The sequence below is a fragment of the Aulostomus chinensis genome, chromosome 11, assembly GCF_037954235.1.
Source record: "Aulostomus chinensis isolate RoL2024-O1b breed Wild chromosome 11, RoL_Achi_v1.0, whole genome shotgun sequence".
Classification (NCBI taxonomy): Eukaryota; Metazoa; Chordata; class Actinopteri; order Syngnathiformes; family Aulostomidae; genus Aulostomus; species Aulostomus chinensis.
In genome coordinates, this window is record NC_141330.1 from 3,676,409 (window position 1) to 3,691,193 (window position 14,785).

The window sequence follows — 14,785 nt, forward strand, 5'->3', positions numbered from 1 at the left end:
CGCACAAAGACTCAGATTTAGATGTGTGGCGGTTAATCACCGGGAAAAACACGGACTCTCAGCACGTGTTTGAATACGGTGTTCAAGCAGAACGTGGAGAGAGCCAGACCGCCGTGTTCCTCCCTACCACACTCTTTATTGAAAACTTGAGCATGAAAGCGAGTGTTGGACGCCTCCATCTTCAGTCAATATCCACGTTAATGTCACAGTTTATTAAGAATGACATGCAGCTGGTGACCTTTTCAGCCAAGAACCGAACACTCAATGCATCACATTTGCCTGACTGACCTTGAATAGGAGAGCGACTTCACAGATATTGTGACCGTGTCCTTGGTGGACTTCCAGGAACAGAGCTATTCTAGTGCTAATATTGTTCCTGTGTGTTCCAGTGAGACAATTGTATGACCCAGCGAAGAATAGAGTCCTGCAGGGATGACGCATTTTTGGAGGCCGACACGCAATTAACATCGTCATGGGTTCCCTCGGCCAAACGCCAGAGGGCTTGTTACAATGGCTCTTGGATTATTGCAGTAAAACAGCTCTGTGGCGAACAAGTTTGTGAGACTCCAATATCTTGTTGAGCAGGATCAAACGAACGACACCTTCACGACTTCTGCAGCACCAACACAACCCAGCAGCTGACACAGGCTGTGATTCCAGGCTCTCCGCTGAGTGGCCAGTGAACGTGAGGCGCCGTTCAACAACGCTAACTTACTTCCAGGTTTTAGGACTGTGGAGGGATGTTGAACTCTAGAACATCCAACTTCCCACATTCTAGCAGAGAGAAAAACCAACCCAGCTCTATTTCAGCCCCACCCCCACCGGCCTGTGTGGCTTTCATCATCCAGAGTCAAAACAGAAGCTGATTCCTTGAGATGGGATACGCTGCCGTTTTCTTTTTTCACCCCACCAACGCTAATAATGTCGTCAATTTGACATGAATAATGTAGCGCATCTTAAGTGCAGTAGTATCTTTTATACGTGCTAGCATGGCTGACAAACTTCCACAAGCACACATAACCCTCCAACATGACATAATTAAAACAGAATTCCAATCAAATATGTAACTGAGGGGGTCTTTGAAGCTCCATGGACGGTGTGACTGGCTCCACTGGAGGGTGTAAAGAACACGTGGGGTTTTTTTCTTTTATTTTGAGGGGGTGAGAGATTGTGAGGGAACAACATTAAAACATCCTTTTTCTTCCCTTGAGGTTTAAACTGGAATAATGAGTATATTCAATATTGGATACACAGGGCTGCAGATCATCAGATTAATTGGTTACTGCAAACAGAGTGGGACTATCGTGACAACAGTTAATAATCAGCATCACTGCAGATTAATTGCTGGTGGATGGACTCTGGATTACACCATGAACCTGTAGTATAGGGATTAACAGCAGAGTTTCTGTTTCCGACCATGTATTCCATCGCGTCCCCGTCCCTCAGAGGGACATCACAGTCATTTGCATCAAAAACAGTGATTATTCTACAGTTTTTGTCTCTAACATCTGCTCATATTCATTTAAATTATTATTGTAATATTCATACTTATACTCCCATTTGTACTACAGTAGGTGCACACATTTTACACGTATGTGTGTACATTTCATGCCCTTTGCGGCTTCTTTGCACTCTGGTTAATCTTAAACCACATAAAGTTGAATGAATGAATGAATTAAATTTAAACATTTAAAAGTTTTGTATTTGGCTGAAACGTTGACCCAAATATTACTTCTACTCCCTCAGGGGCACCACCTTTTTGAACTGTAACATAATTTTTTTTTGTTCGATTTTCAATCTTCTTGTCCTGATTCATTAAAAAATAATGAAATTGTGGCTGAAATTTTAAACTAACAAACATTATAAATAATAATAAGGTCAATGGCTGGCACCACTGGTCTGCAGAAGAAAGACAATACGCCACATGAAGACACAGACCTGCAATAAAAAGCCTGAGATAATAACATGCCAATAAAGGTGGAAGAGATAAACAACACGGAGGAGACGGCTGTGACTCACGGAGGAGGGAGCAGCATTAAGCCCGACTTGAAGAGATGAGTTCTAATTTCTGTTTGCTTCCAGATTGCCAGGTTGAGACACTTACAACTGATGACGGTTGAGTCATGGAGGACGGAGCCTCCTTTTCTCACATCAGCTAATGTAGCAGTATCTCCATAACAGACCGGCTCCACTGCACAACTGAGGACCATTTAGCACCATTCGTCACTCCTGCAGGATGTTCAGTGTTCCAGAAACGCATCGTATCTCTGCTGGGACAGTATTTTATTGCAGTCAGTTTTGTTTTACTGTTTTTTGATGGACTGAAAAGAACATTTACTCCATTTTGTTAGACTTTGCACAACACGACTGACCAACAGAGGGCAGCATAGTGTCAAAACTAGGTTATCTGAAAGCAGCATTTCAGTTGCCGCTTCTATTATTGGCCTCATTCTCCAACACCCAAGTGTAAATTAATTCCTTCACTTGTCACAGTGAACAGGCTCCTCACAACAAAACACTGCCTCAAACAGTGACACAACATGTAGCCTCTAAAGTTGCTTGGCTTTGTGCTGAAACTACTCAAATACACTCGACAAGCAAACAACTTGTTTATGCGGCTGAGTTTTGAGCATGACATCTGTTTGGTTCTGACACCTGACACCACGGTTTGCCCCGTAGCTCCAATCACCAACATCTGGCCCGTCTGACCCTGACCCCTCAGAGGAAACCTCTAATGAGCCTTGGCATTCCCCAAAATTCCACAGAGCAGGACGTTATAAATAACCAACCCCTACCCTCCTCAGACGCCCCCCCCCCCGCTCCTCTCCTGGCTGCAGGTCAGAGTAGAAAGGTCTCCACCTGGCAGCCTTGTCACATCCAGAGTGGGCTCCTCTTTTTCTTTTGGTGTCTGGAGATTTTAAAAGCAAGATGGGTTCCAGTTCCAAAATTCCCAAGGCTGAGGTCTGAGTGCATTTCTATAGTGAGGGAGTGTACAGCAGCTATGGGCCAAAGAGGTGGTGAAAGTGTGTGTGTGTGAGAGAGTGAGTGAGGGGGGGGGGGGGGGGTTGGCTGCAGATCAGTGTGGAGGGGTAGGAGGCATTGAGGGGGGGGGGGGGGGGCGGAAACACTCAAGCCCCTCTGGCTACAGAAATCTGGGCCGGATTTGTTTGAGTCTGCTGTCAAACACAGAGCTGGGAGTAACCCCGCACAAAGAATAAGAAAGAGGGAGAGACGAGAGAGAGCGAGCATGGGCAGGGGTGCTCGTAACAGAGAGGGAGAACAAGAGCCAAGTGAGAGGGTGATTGGGTGCATGGCAAACTAAAGGGAGATTGGCCCTGACAGTCAGCATGCTCAGTAATGACATCCACTCAACATCCTTAAAACACTCTGCAGACAACTCCACATGAAAACAAGCAAAGGAGTCTTTCAGAGGCCCGAGCACTGAACAGCAAATTATGGGCATGACCCATAATTTAAGCTACAATCAGGCTAAAAACAAAAGAAACGTGCAACCCGAGCTGTGAAGAAGCAGTCAAAAAGCTGCAGTCTTCCTTTTAAGCAACACTGGCGTCCTCCTAGCTGGATATAGTTTCCTGCATTAAGCAGTCGTCAACATGCACAAAAGTAAATCTACTACAGTCCATCAGTCAGTTTATTTTCTGTGCCTCTTTAACTAATTCAGTGGAAACCCCCCCCCCCCCCCCCAAGCTGCAGCACCAGTTAGAGGCCAAGACATATTTTGCAACCAGGCCTTGAGGAAACAATAAGACTTGGAAAAGAGCTGAAAAAATAATTGGACAACTTTATTGGCTGCTGAGCAGGAAAGATGCAGTATGTGTTTTCAAGTAGCTCTGTAACTATTTGAATTGTTGTTTACTTTATTTACACTGATTTGTATCATTTGTCAACACTAAGCTGTAACACAGCACAGATTTGGCCAATTTATCTTCCAGGAGCGGACAATATACAGCGTGTTGGCGGTTGGGGGGAAATTCAATACTTGCAAGAAGGCTGCAACAAACCGAGACGATCTCCTGAGCAAGAACCACAATGGCAGCTGGATGCTAACGAGACAAAATACGCTCTGATGTCATCGGCAGATTTGGTTCCGTCATCATACGAGACGCCCTGTAGCTCTGTAGTCTAAAGAGGGTGAGACCACAGAGGACCTCCAGCACTCAGTCAACGGCCAAAGCAAGCGAAGGCTGGTCTCAGACTGAATCAGCCACCGTGGCAGTTGTGTGGCAGATTGTGTGACTTCTGTTGTGAAGTATAACCCTTCACCAGAAATCCCAACTCGGGTGGCAATACGATCGCACGGCAATTTACATCTTTGTCCTCCCTTAGGGCAGGGTTGTGCGGCTCAGGAAAGGGTATCGTGGCGATGATCAATCTCTCCTCCATGTTGTCTGTTGCTCTGGAAACAGCAGAATGCTACGCAGTAAAGCGTGGTCTCCCAGTGAGCATCTGCCCGCCTGATCTTCAGCTTGTGGGATTGGCTGCTGCAGCATGACATTAGGTTGCATTTCTCAGGAAATGATTCAACTTCTCTGGGCTGCAGCACCTGATTCAGCTGGACTGATGTACGTGGATGGTACGAATCAAACGTTCTGTCACTACACAGCATCCATGCTTATGACTCACCGACAGCCCTGAAGGTGTGACCGTGCAAATTGTTATTATATATATATATATATATATATATATATATATATATATATATATATATATATATATATATATGAAAATTCTAAAATTTTAGGCGATCACGTGTTACTGATGAAAGAAAATATGGCAGCTACACCCACAAATGGATCCACCTCAGGAAGCGACTCAGAACTATCCTCCACACTTTCCAGAGCTTGTACAAGAAGCTACATTGCAACAGTAACAGCTTGCTGACCTTGGGGGGTTTAAAGGGGTAGTCTGGCGTGAAGGCGATGTCCAAGAAGAACACCCCTCCCTCGTACACAGAGCCCGGTGGTCCCAGGATGGTTGACCTCCACTCATAGATGTTGTCTCCTTTGGGGCCAGCGCTGGAAAATTGAAACAAGAGACGTGTTAATATGTTAATCAGCAGAGAGTATTAGAATCCACAACCTGGTGTTCAAACCGCCGGCGGGGCAGACAGAGATTTGGGGGAAGAGAGCAGCTGAGGCGTAAGTGCTCGCTTCTGACAAGGTAATGATGTGGATTTGGGGATTGCGATGGAGGTTTCAGGGCTTTTAATGCCAGTGCTATTTTAGAAGGAATTTAGATCATCTTTCAAGATTTAGATTAGAAGATTAGATTACCCACTACGGGGACTTGTGTTGCTGAAGCCACTGAGGCTCACACACATGAACCCATGTAAGCAGTTAACAGAGCATTCAGCGAAACGACGGCTGAACCAAGATCTTCAACCGAAACAGCTTCTGTAGAAAAGGCTTTTGTCCGTCCTGTGGAAAATGATTTTGTATTGTTTTTTTCATGAGATGAGTATTTATGCTGAGTGGAGGCTGACGGTCACATCTGTTGTATAGGCCAGTAATTAATGCCATTTCCATATTAAGGGCTCCCTCCCCCACTGTTGTTTGTGATAAGACCCTGAGCTGGCCCAGTGCCAGAGAGAGACTAGGACAATGTCCGGATCACAAAGCCTGGGACAATGAACAATCCCTCCGATTTCATGTAATTACCAGGGATAGTGTTCAATGCCAACCCTTAGCTGCTGGCAGATGCGCTTACAAAGAGTGTATGTGAACCACTCCGCACAGTATTTGCCTTCCCTCAAGGCTGTAGTATCACCCTTCATTTTTATTTAGACATAAACCAACAATCTGAGAGATTTCCTGACTGCGTAATAACCTCAAACAGCTCCCAGTTAAAAGCAGCATCTGGCTCAACGCAGGCCCTGGACGATAGATCACTCTCCACAAATAGAAATTAGACATTTCCTTCCTCCTTCAGTGTCAACACATGCAAATTTGCACTAATCTACTTTGCCACCTCTTCACACTGCCCCCTCTTAAGCCTTCTTTAATGAGCTAATTATGATTACTTTGTCTCTGGGGAATACTGCTGATAAGAAATTTGCCTATCTAGAATTCTGTTGTTTAAGGTACAAAACATGTTGTTGTTTTTTTTCAGTGAGTGAGGAAAAAAAAAAAAGGAAAAGATGCGATCCAAAAAGGGAGATACATACTATCTTTTTGTGTGCACAATAATTGTACAGTTGCACTGTATTGTGGATCCCCACATGTGCCTGAGGAGCAGTACAAAAGACATGGCTGTCAGACAGTATGTCACATTACAGGTTTTTTGTTAAATCAAAAGTGTATGATAGCAATATTGGTTTCTGTTTGCTTTGGCAGGTGAGCAACTGGCTACCAGAGTATGACAAATCACACCAAACAACCTCTAAATGCGGGCTCTGTTTCCATTTCAAACTAACCTTCTGGCATTTTTGGTCCGACAGAGGGAGACTTGAACAGACCACAGGAAATGACCTCAAAATACCACAATTTAAAGGCAGACAGAGACAGATGTTGATATCTGATAGTGAGCTGTTACTTGTGCTGGGAGAGGCTGTCATAACAATATAAAGTGAAGCCAACCGCCGTGTGTTTCAGCTGCCCTTACACGCCTCTGTTGTGTGATTGAACAGAACTGAAGTTACAGCTCAGGAATTCAGTATTTTTATCATGTCCTCACTGACTGTTTGGACAGTCACAATCACAGAATTTCTTCTACTAAACTAACCTCCATATTTCTAATTGCCCCCCCCCCCCCCCCACGTACCATTTCCACCGTCGCTTGCTGAAATGAGGAGTTTTATCAAAGTTTGACCTGCTGATCCCCATTGTGGACAGATTTCCTTCTGAACTGAGAAATGAAGCTGAATGGACTGAATGGACTGCGTGGACGTTTCAGTGGCTGTGAGAAAGGTTACCGCTTCTCTGAACCTCACTTTCTAAACACGCTGGATGGACTTTTCCAAAACGAAACAGCTGCAACACATCAACATATCAACACACCGAGTATCGTGTATTCATAAAATATTTTCTGTCATAAAACAGTGAAGAAACATCAGGGTAAAAACAACTAAAAAAAATTAGGGGCAGTGCAAGTTAATCTCGTGATACCAGTGAAGGCAGCAGCAGACGATGCTGGATCTGCTCTCTCACTACAAAGAGCTTTTGATTACAAGTCCCGTTTGGTTTGTAATTAACCTGAATGTTCAGCTGATTGATGGATCGATGGGATGGTGTAGATCTTTTCAAATGCGGCTGATGACTGAACTTGTTATTAGCCCCAGACACTACCCTCTGCACATCCCACTATTGACAGAACCATATAGAAAGCTTTTCTTTTCCCTGCTCCAGGCAATCCTCCCACTGTAAAACTCACATTTCTGTGTCATACATGCCTCAAGGTAACGCTTTCAATACAACCTCACTATTCAAAAGCCTCCCTGACACAAAGGTGAAAGAGCGATTCCATTTCCAGACATCTTTGATAGAAGTAAACGCTATCGTGCTTTGAGGCTGATGAGTTTGTAGTGATGATAATAAGTGTCCGTGATGGAAAGATAGAAGCGAGCAGACTTTGGAGGGGTCCTTGCTCAGCACCAAGGCTGCTGCAGGAGATCTGACAACCACACACAAGCGCTGTGCAGAAAAGCTAAGTCAATAGCTGAATGTGCATGCCACCGCTGGCTGTTGCTTGGAGACCCCACCCCCCACCCCCACCCCCACCCTCCCATCGGCTCAGGCGTTCATGCGGTGCTTTGTTGCAGCTGGTTTAGAGCCAGCGCATTCATGATCTGACAGTATTGCTTGGCTGTTTGTGAAGCGACTGGAGAGCTGTGTGGCCTTCGCGAGAAACCTGAGCCGCGTCACGTCAGTACCCAGAATGGAATCTGGAATCTGGCTAAAGTCAGGGGCTCAGTGGCTTTACTGAACCTGGCTGACATGATACTCTGCATATCTGATTGACAGTCATTGATGGGTCATCAAGCCCTGCAGCGATTAGATAATAATAATAATAATAATTAAAAAAAAAATCAGCAACTTTCTTCAAGCAGCGTTTCATTCATCCTCCAAAGTTAAAATGGATGAAACTTTTGCTATGTTTTGAGCTGCTTTCAGGTACTAGAGCTTAGAACAGAATTCTCAGAACAGAAACCATCGCACAAGCAACAGATTATGTTTGTGGAGGAAGCAAAACAGGAAACAGAGACCAGCGTCTACTTGCAGTCACTCAGTTATTCTAATGCTGGCTGCTGGCAACGGCATTTTAATACGTACACAACTGCTGTGGGTTCAAATGAGGGATGCTCATTTTCATAAGAGGGGTTAAAACAGTAACACACACACACACACACACACACCAGAGCATGAGGATTCACACAGGGTTACATCATCATCACACACCTGCAGTGCCGCTGCGAACAGAGTAACTTCAAAATAAAACCCAACCTTTGAATCCTACGAGGCTGAGTGGGCTCTATAACTGCCATAATGGACTAGCTCTCACGTGTAGGAAAACATTTTGGAACTTGTCAAGGTAAGTAGTATAGAGACGTCAGATTGATTCTCAAGGGAAAAAAAACCCCAACATATTGGGTCCTTCAGCACAAAGGGCACTTTCTTTCATCGTCTGCAATTCTCAGCCAGTTAATGATCAGAAATCCTCCGCCGGTAAACAGAACGGGCACTTGAAGACACATAATTCAGTCGTCAAAAAGAAATTCAAGCCAGGCCTTGGATCCCCTCACTGATGTAGCTCAAGTATAGGTTGATACTTTCCCTTCAAAAGCTGAGCATATTCAGAACTACAGTACAGAGTGTCTTGTCAGACTGAGAACTACGACAGCGTATAAAAGTAATAAAATAACTGTGTATTTATTGGAATCAAGATAAACATTTGACATCATTTTGATATGATTTCAGTATCAATCGCTGTGCCTTGCTTAATATCATGGTACAATAATGCTGTTGTCTGCCGATCCTCTAATCAATGGATCGGAATGCACCAGCGTCCTGTAGTTTACCATCTAAAAACAGCAGAGGGCGCTGCTGCTGATTTTCGATGGTAAACTACAGGAAAAAATGATTCTTTACTATTCCATTTTTTGACAGTGTTCCAAGTAGAGAGTCAATATGTGAGGATTAGACAAGTCTGGATGGTTTGTCAGATGAAGCACTATTTCTATTCAACCAGAAGATTATTCAGTCATAGAAAATGTCCTTACTCTCCTGGATAGCAGCAACTTCAAATTCTTCAAGAGCTACTAATGCCTTCACAGGTCAAGCTGCAGTCTTATCAGACGTGGCTGTTTAAGGACAAACCCACTAGAATCTCACACCCAGACCTGCCGCACAAAGTGATGGTCAGACGAATATTACGCCTCGCTTATCACCATCCCAATCATTTCTGCAGGCCGATGTATCTGCTCTCAACAACTACATGACGTTAACTGGTGTAACATTGCTGCTTATGGGCTTTGTTGTCGGCGGCTATAATAACTTCTGTGAAAGCAACGCTACATCTGCAGTGCGCTGTCAGCCAAATGCCTTGATTCACTGAGTATTTGGGTCATTTGTTTCAAGGGTCTGGGATATATTAGTGTGCGGGTCTCTGTGAGATTCTTGCCGCTGCCCTGTCCTCTGTGATTACACTCATGGACGAACCCACTTTGACAGCTGGGCTACCTCCTCCACCACAGACCACCAACATAGTGTTTAAACACACATTCACACGGCGCTCTTTCTTAGACACTTGTCATTGCAGCTTACATCTCTCTGTGAGGCATCTTATCACTAAAATGGTTCAGGTTCTACACTGGCTGTGGTACCAGTACTAGCTTGTATAGTCAGCAGGATTCAGTCTGAACGTAGTGATTAGTTGTGGTACCTGCATCTCACACCAGCCTCGTTCAAGGCTCATCTTTGCACACGAGACGGAGGAAGCGACACTTTGAAACCCAGGAACTCCGTTGAAACAGTTTATGAGGATGAACAAAAACAGTTTCCATGTGAATCAGAAAGGGAACCGCGGTACCCCAGCAGGTCTACTTCATAAATTCTACCTTTAATTTTCAGTTCCTGAAAACCAGCGAAGCTGAGCCCTGCGATCACAGACAGCAGTAATAATTTCCATATATATTGAATGACCTTTCCCTCTCATGATACAGTGCAGTATGTGAGACCAGGGTGTCTTTTGCCCATTTAATCATCCATATTGCCTTATTTCATAGACAGGGCAATCTCCCAATTGGTGCAAATGCCAAAAGATAACCTTTATCTGGCAACATGAGAGTGAGGCTAATCTCTGCTTACCTATCTTACATTTATTGCCACCTAGAGCCAATTCCCACCGTCATCACGGCCCAGGTTAAGTTGATGAAAGATGTAGACGTGAGATAAGCTGATGTGCTAAAAAGCTAAGCATCAGTGTGTCTTTCAGTCCCACGTAATTCAATCTGCTGTAATCATATTTACACCACAAGAGAAAATACGGGTCTCCGGTTTTCACGGAACCGTGTTTTTAGATGTCCAAACAGATTTCCTTTACAGCACACAACAATGACAACACGGCAAGCAACCACATAAGAGAGAGTGCACGAGTCAAAGCCACAGTCGAGGGAAGAGTAAGAACAAACAGTCCTGTGTGTTTAAGACAAATGTGCTTTAACAATCTCAAGGCCTTTTACAGAACGAACACACTGGAGCGACGTGGCCACGTCATTCCTGCTTCTGAATGACGGCGCACATACTGATCCACGTCCCACTCCACTGTGTACTCTGACTCCTCTGACATCAGACAGATGAATGCATACAGAGCAGACAAACTGCTCTAGGATACATTTATATTAAACGCATTTGTGTAGATTTTGGATGCGTGTAATTAGAGAAAGTATGAAGAGCATTAAGTATTAAGACTTTAGTTGCACGTGCGTTGTTAACATGAATATGAAACGTACAACGATCACAACCTGACAGAATGCAAGGATGTTCTGGAGCATATTAACAACAGTACAAACAAATAAATGAATGAATATTAAGGAAAAAAAAAACATCTTAATCATAACATTGTTTTTTTGAGAATGAGGGCAACCGTGGGATTTACATTCAGCTTTAAAAGTCAGACACTCCACAATACCAGTGTGAAAATGAGCCCACTAGGAGGAGAGTTCGCTTGTTAATAGAATGCCAGCTGCCCCACCGTGTGATTTTAGCATCTCGGTAACACGACACTATCAGCAAATACAGTGAGCTATTCAGGCTGGCCCTGCGACACAAGTCGCTGGCTTGGCTCCGTGACTACTTCCATCCCATCACCATGCATTTTTATACAGAGGGGAAGCCACAATAGCAGCACAACGTCCTCGCCTTGAATAGGTCCTCTCTGAGAACGGCCGCTCTGCTCCATTGCAGCGCTGCACGGAAACGTAGAGCTGCAATTCACAGTGTCCCGTACCATCATGGTTACAAAATAGTCAGGGTTGCTTCAGTATTTTTTCAGAGTTAGAAGTTATACAAAACTGACCTTGGACCAGGCAGGTGAGAAGTGTTCCTCCTGTCACACAAACCCTAATGTTCACTATTCACAATATCTTCAAGGACTGCTAACAACAACGCACGCAGACACAAAACTGAGGACAGAGTTCGACAGCAATGTGCAGCAGATATGATGACATTTTCTATGGATTTTTTTCTTTTTAATCCTGTAAAAATTTGTCACTATTGTAACTAGCAGAATCCAGACTGACCACAGCTGGTATCTTGAAAAGGTTCGACACTTGTTTTAGCCATCTTACAATTTTTGTGATTGATATTCTAAAGATTAAGTTACATTCAAAAGATCAGACGGATGGATTTTCACTTTCAGCGAGGCAGAGGAAGAGAGGGAGCTTCCTTGATACTTATACTACACGTCACTGTAACCCTGTGACGGACTGCGTTTGCGATATGCTGATACTCACAGATGTCGATACTATCTGTACAAAATAACTCCATATGATGTTGATATGTACTGGAAAGCACACGCAAGTACTGTGACTTTGAGAAGGTAACATTTTCTCCATTTCCAAAACATTTAGGAAAGCAAATAATGTGTTTACCACAGAAAAGAAAAAACTAGATAAAGTTGCCACCAGACTGATACTGACACATTAAAATGAAGACCAATATATGTGATACATGTGAGGCGCCACTACGAATGCTCATCTCTATATTGGCTAAACTTTTGATGTACATGTACATTTACTTCTGAGTGAGGTATTTCTCCACGGTGTCAGGAAGCTCCCTCTCTTCATTTCAGTTATATACTCCACCTGTTAAGCTTCCTTTTCCACTCCTGGATCTGAACACGTTCACATAACAACATAAAATGGCGCAATAAACACATGCTATTACATTCCTGAAATGTGTTGCAGTGCACTGTGGGAACGCCGACCGCTTCAGCTCCTCTCTGCATTAACAGCCAACATCAAATCTTTTACAACCTTAAGTGGAACACAAAGAAAAGGCTGGTGCAAATAATCTGGTGATCTGTTCAGATTTGTGTCAATAACAGAACTTATCCTGTTTGAATGAGTTATGACTAACATTTGTTGTCCTTACAGTGCAACCCATAAAAGATTGTTTATGAAATCAATAGTAATGGCTCTCACCTACTAATGGGAATTACTACATCTACTCTCTATACAACTCTGAATCTGCTCTAAACTCATTTACTCTTGAATATGTTTAAAGTGGGATGCTCCTACAGCAGCCTGTCACACAGCCAGCTGTTTATGGAAGCAGGTAAATAGCTGTCTGAGTCACAAACTGCACCGAGGGGCTGATAAATAAAACAGGAAAGTAAACCAGTAATTGAATGTGAATCTGCATGTTTTGGAGCTTGTGAATACTGCCATGCACAAATAGAGCCATTATCTGCATTATTTGCCATTCCAGTTCATTCCCCACGGGCGCTCTTTCTCCTAATGGCACCGTCATTCAGTTAAGATCTTGTTTTCTATCAGTGTGGCTGCTGCGGTTATCAGAAGAGGAACTTTAATGAAGCAATCGTCTCTCCTCTGACCGTGAAAGAGCCCCAAGACCAATTACTGTGCAGCTCAACAGCTGAGGTGACACCTCTTTCCTCTGTTCTGCCGTCTTTATTGTCTCAAATGACATGGTTTGTTTTTTAATAAAGCCTTTTATTGTTCATCTGTTCAATGAATACTGCAATCACTGACCAGATGGTTTATCCAGCAACGAGGGAAATGTTTGAGTAGGTGGATGCAAGCTTTTCAAGTCAAAGAGAATAAATTTATTCTGACGGTACCGCAAACTGCCATGCTGGGCTAAAAGAACAGCAAGGATTCAACGGAGGATACTTTGAAAGGGAGGCCTGAAGAAGTGACCTCACTCAGGAGGTCTATCCTCTGGGGTGTATAGTTAACAAAGCTGTAAATAAGGCAGGAGATCTGTCCATGATCCTCAGTCCTTCATTCCAATTCAGCAAGATGCTTCCGAGGTGCAACAGAGATTCTGGTGCGGTAAGCATTTTTCTGCTCTGCATCTGGGCTGCTGTATGCAGCCAGCATCTGATGCAGAGCAAATGTTCGCCTCTGGCTACAAAATGAATAATGCAGGGCATATATCATTACCATTATACACAGGCTTTGCATAAAGGAAACAGCTCAACACCATGAGTCATAAAAATAGCACCCAGCCAACAAAGTGCCGCTGTGCATGACGTGAAGGATGACACGACTTTAAAAAAAAAAAAAGGGCTTTTGTTGAATAAATTAAGACCTAATGACCCTCAAACCGGGGTTGCATAATTTGGGAGGAAATCTAAAAACCACATTATGCAAGACTTTAATCACATTTGATGCGGACAGTAGTTTTTTCTAAATAACTTCCTTCACTGCATAGCAGAATGTGTGTGTGTGTGTCTGTATGTCTGTCTCGGGTTAATTATAAACATTTGCTTTAGTGGAATAATATAAATTTGTGCTGACATGCAAGTAGGTTTCCAGGCCAGGGAGTAAAGAGAAAACAGCCCGAAAAAAAAACAACAAAAAAAAACAGAACTGCCTTGGAGACAAAACTGCAGTCTCTTGCAATTTATGAATTAAATTAGTTGAGAGGACGATGTTAATATTTCTAATTTCACAGCCCCGCACCACAGTCTATTCAGCCATAATTATAAACACTCTCCCCAGCCTCTTTGCTCACACCTGGGGTTGCAAAATTCCAGGAATAATCAAAGTTGGATTTTTCCATGGGAATTAATGGGAACATTTGGGTATTAATGAGAATAAACTAGAAATTGCAGATAAAAAAAAAAAAAAAAAAAGACGACGAGAAAAAAAGAAGAGGGAGAAGTCACCCTGATGAAGGCGGTGAGCCGCAACGCGTTGGTGTGTTTTTAAACCGTACCATGTACTAGCCACTTGACATTAAAGGCTTTTAAACATTTTTCACCTCAAGAGTGCCTTGGTCACCTTCTTATTCTTTTGTTTACAACCGATTACCCTCCGTACCAGAGAGCACCTTGATAGGTTTTTTTTATCCCCCACTTTCTTCATTGATCCAACAGAAGCTGTCTTTTTTTCTGTTTTTTTCAACAATAAACTAGAAATGTTAGGGTAAATACAGGAATATTACCCCTTCATATACAGGCACATATAAACATGTTGTATCCTCATAAACAGACGGATGAGCACTGAAAGAGAAAACTAGCCAACAAAAGACAGGAGAAACATTTAAAACATTTTGATGTAGTGTTGGGAAGTTAAAATAAA

The 14,785-nt window shown here is 43.3% G+C and overlaps 1 protein-coding gene across 3 annotated transcripts in view; it reads right to left on the reverse strand.

The window, feature by feature from the left end:
- LOC147252884 (ubiquitin-conjugating enzyme E2 E2) overlaps positions 1 to 14,785 on the reverse strand; it is a 32,492-nt gene that overhangs the window by 3,124 nt on the left and 14,583 nt on the right. For all 3 annotated transcript variants that reach the window (XM_086217778.1, XM_086217779.1, XM_086217780.1), the window contains exon 4: positions 4,904 to 5,036. In XM_086217778.1, the coding sequence (XP_086073904.1) occupies positions 4,904 to 5,036 (133 nt within the window). The remainder of the gene's footprint in view (positions 1 to 4,903; positions 5,037 to 14,785) is intronic.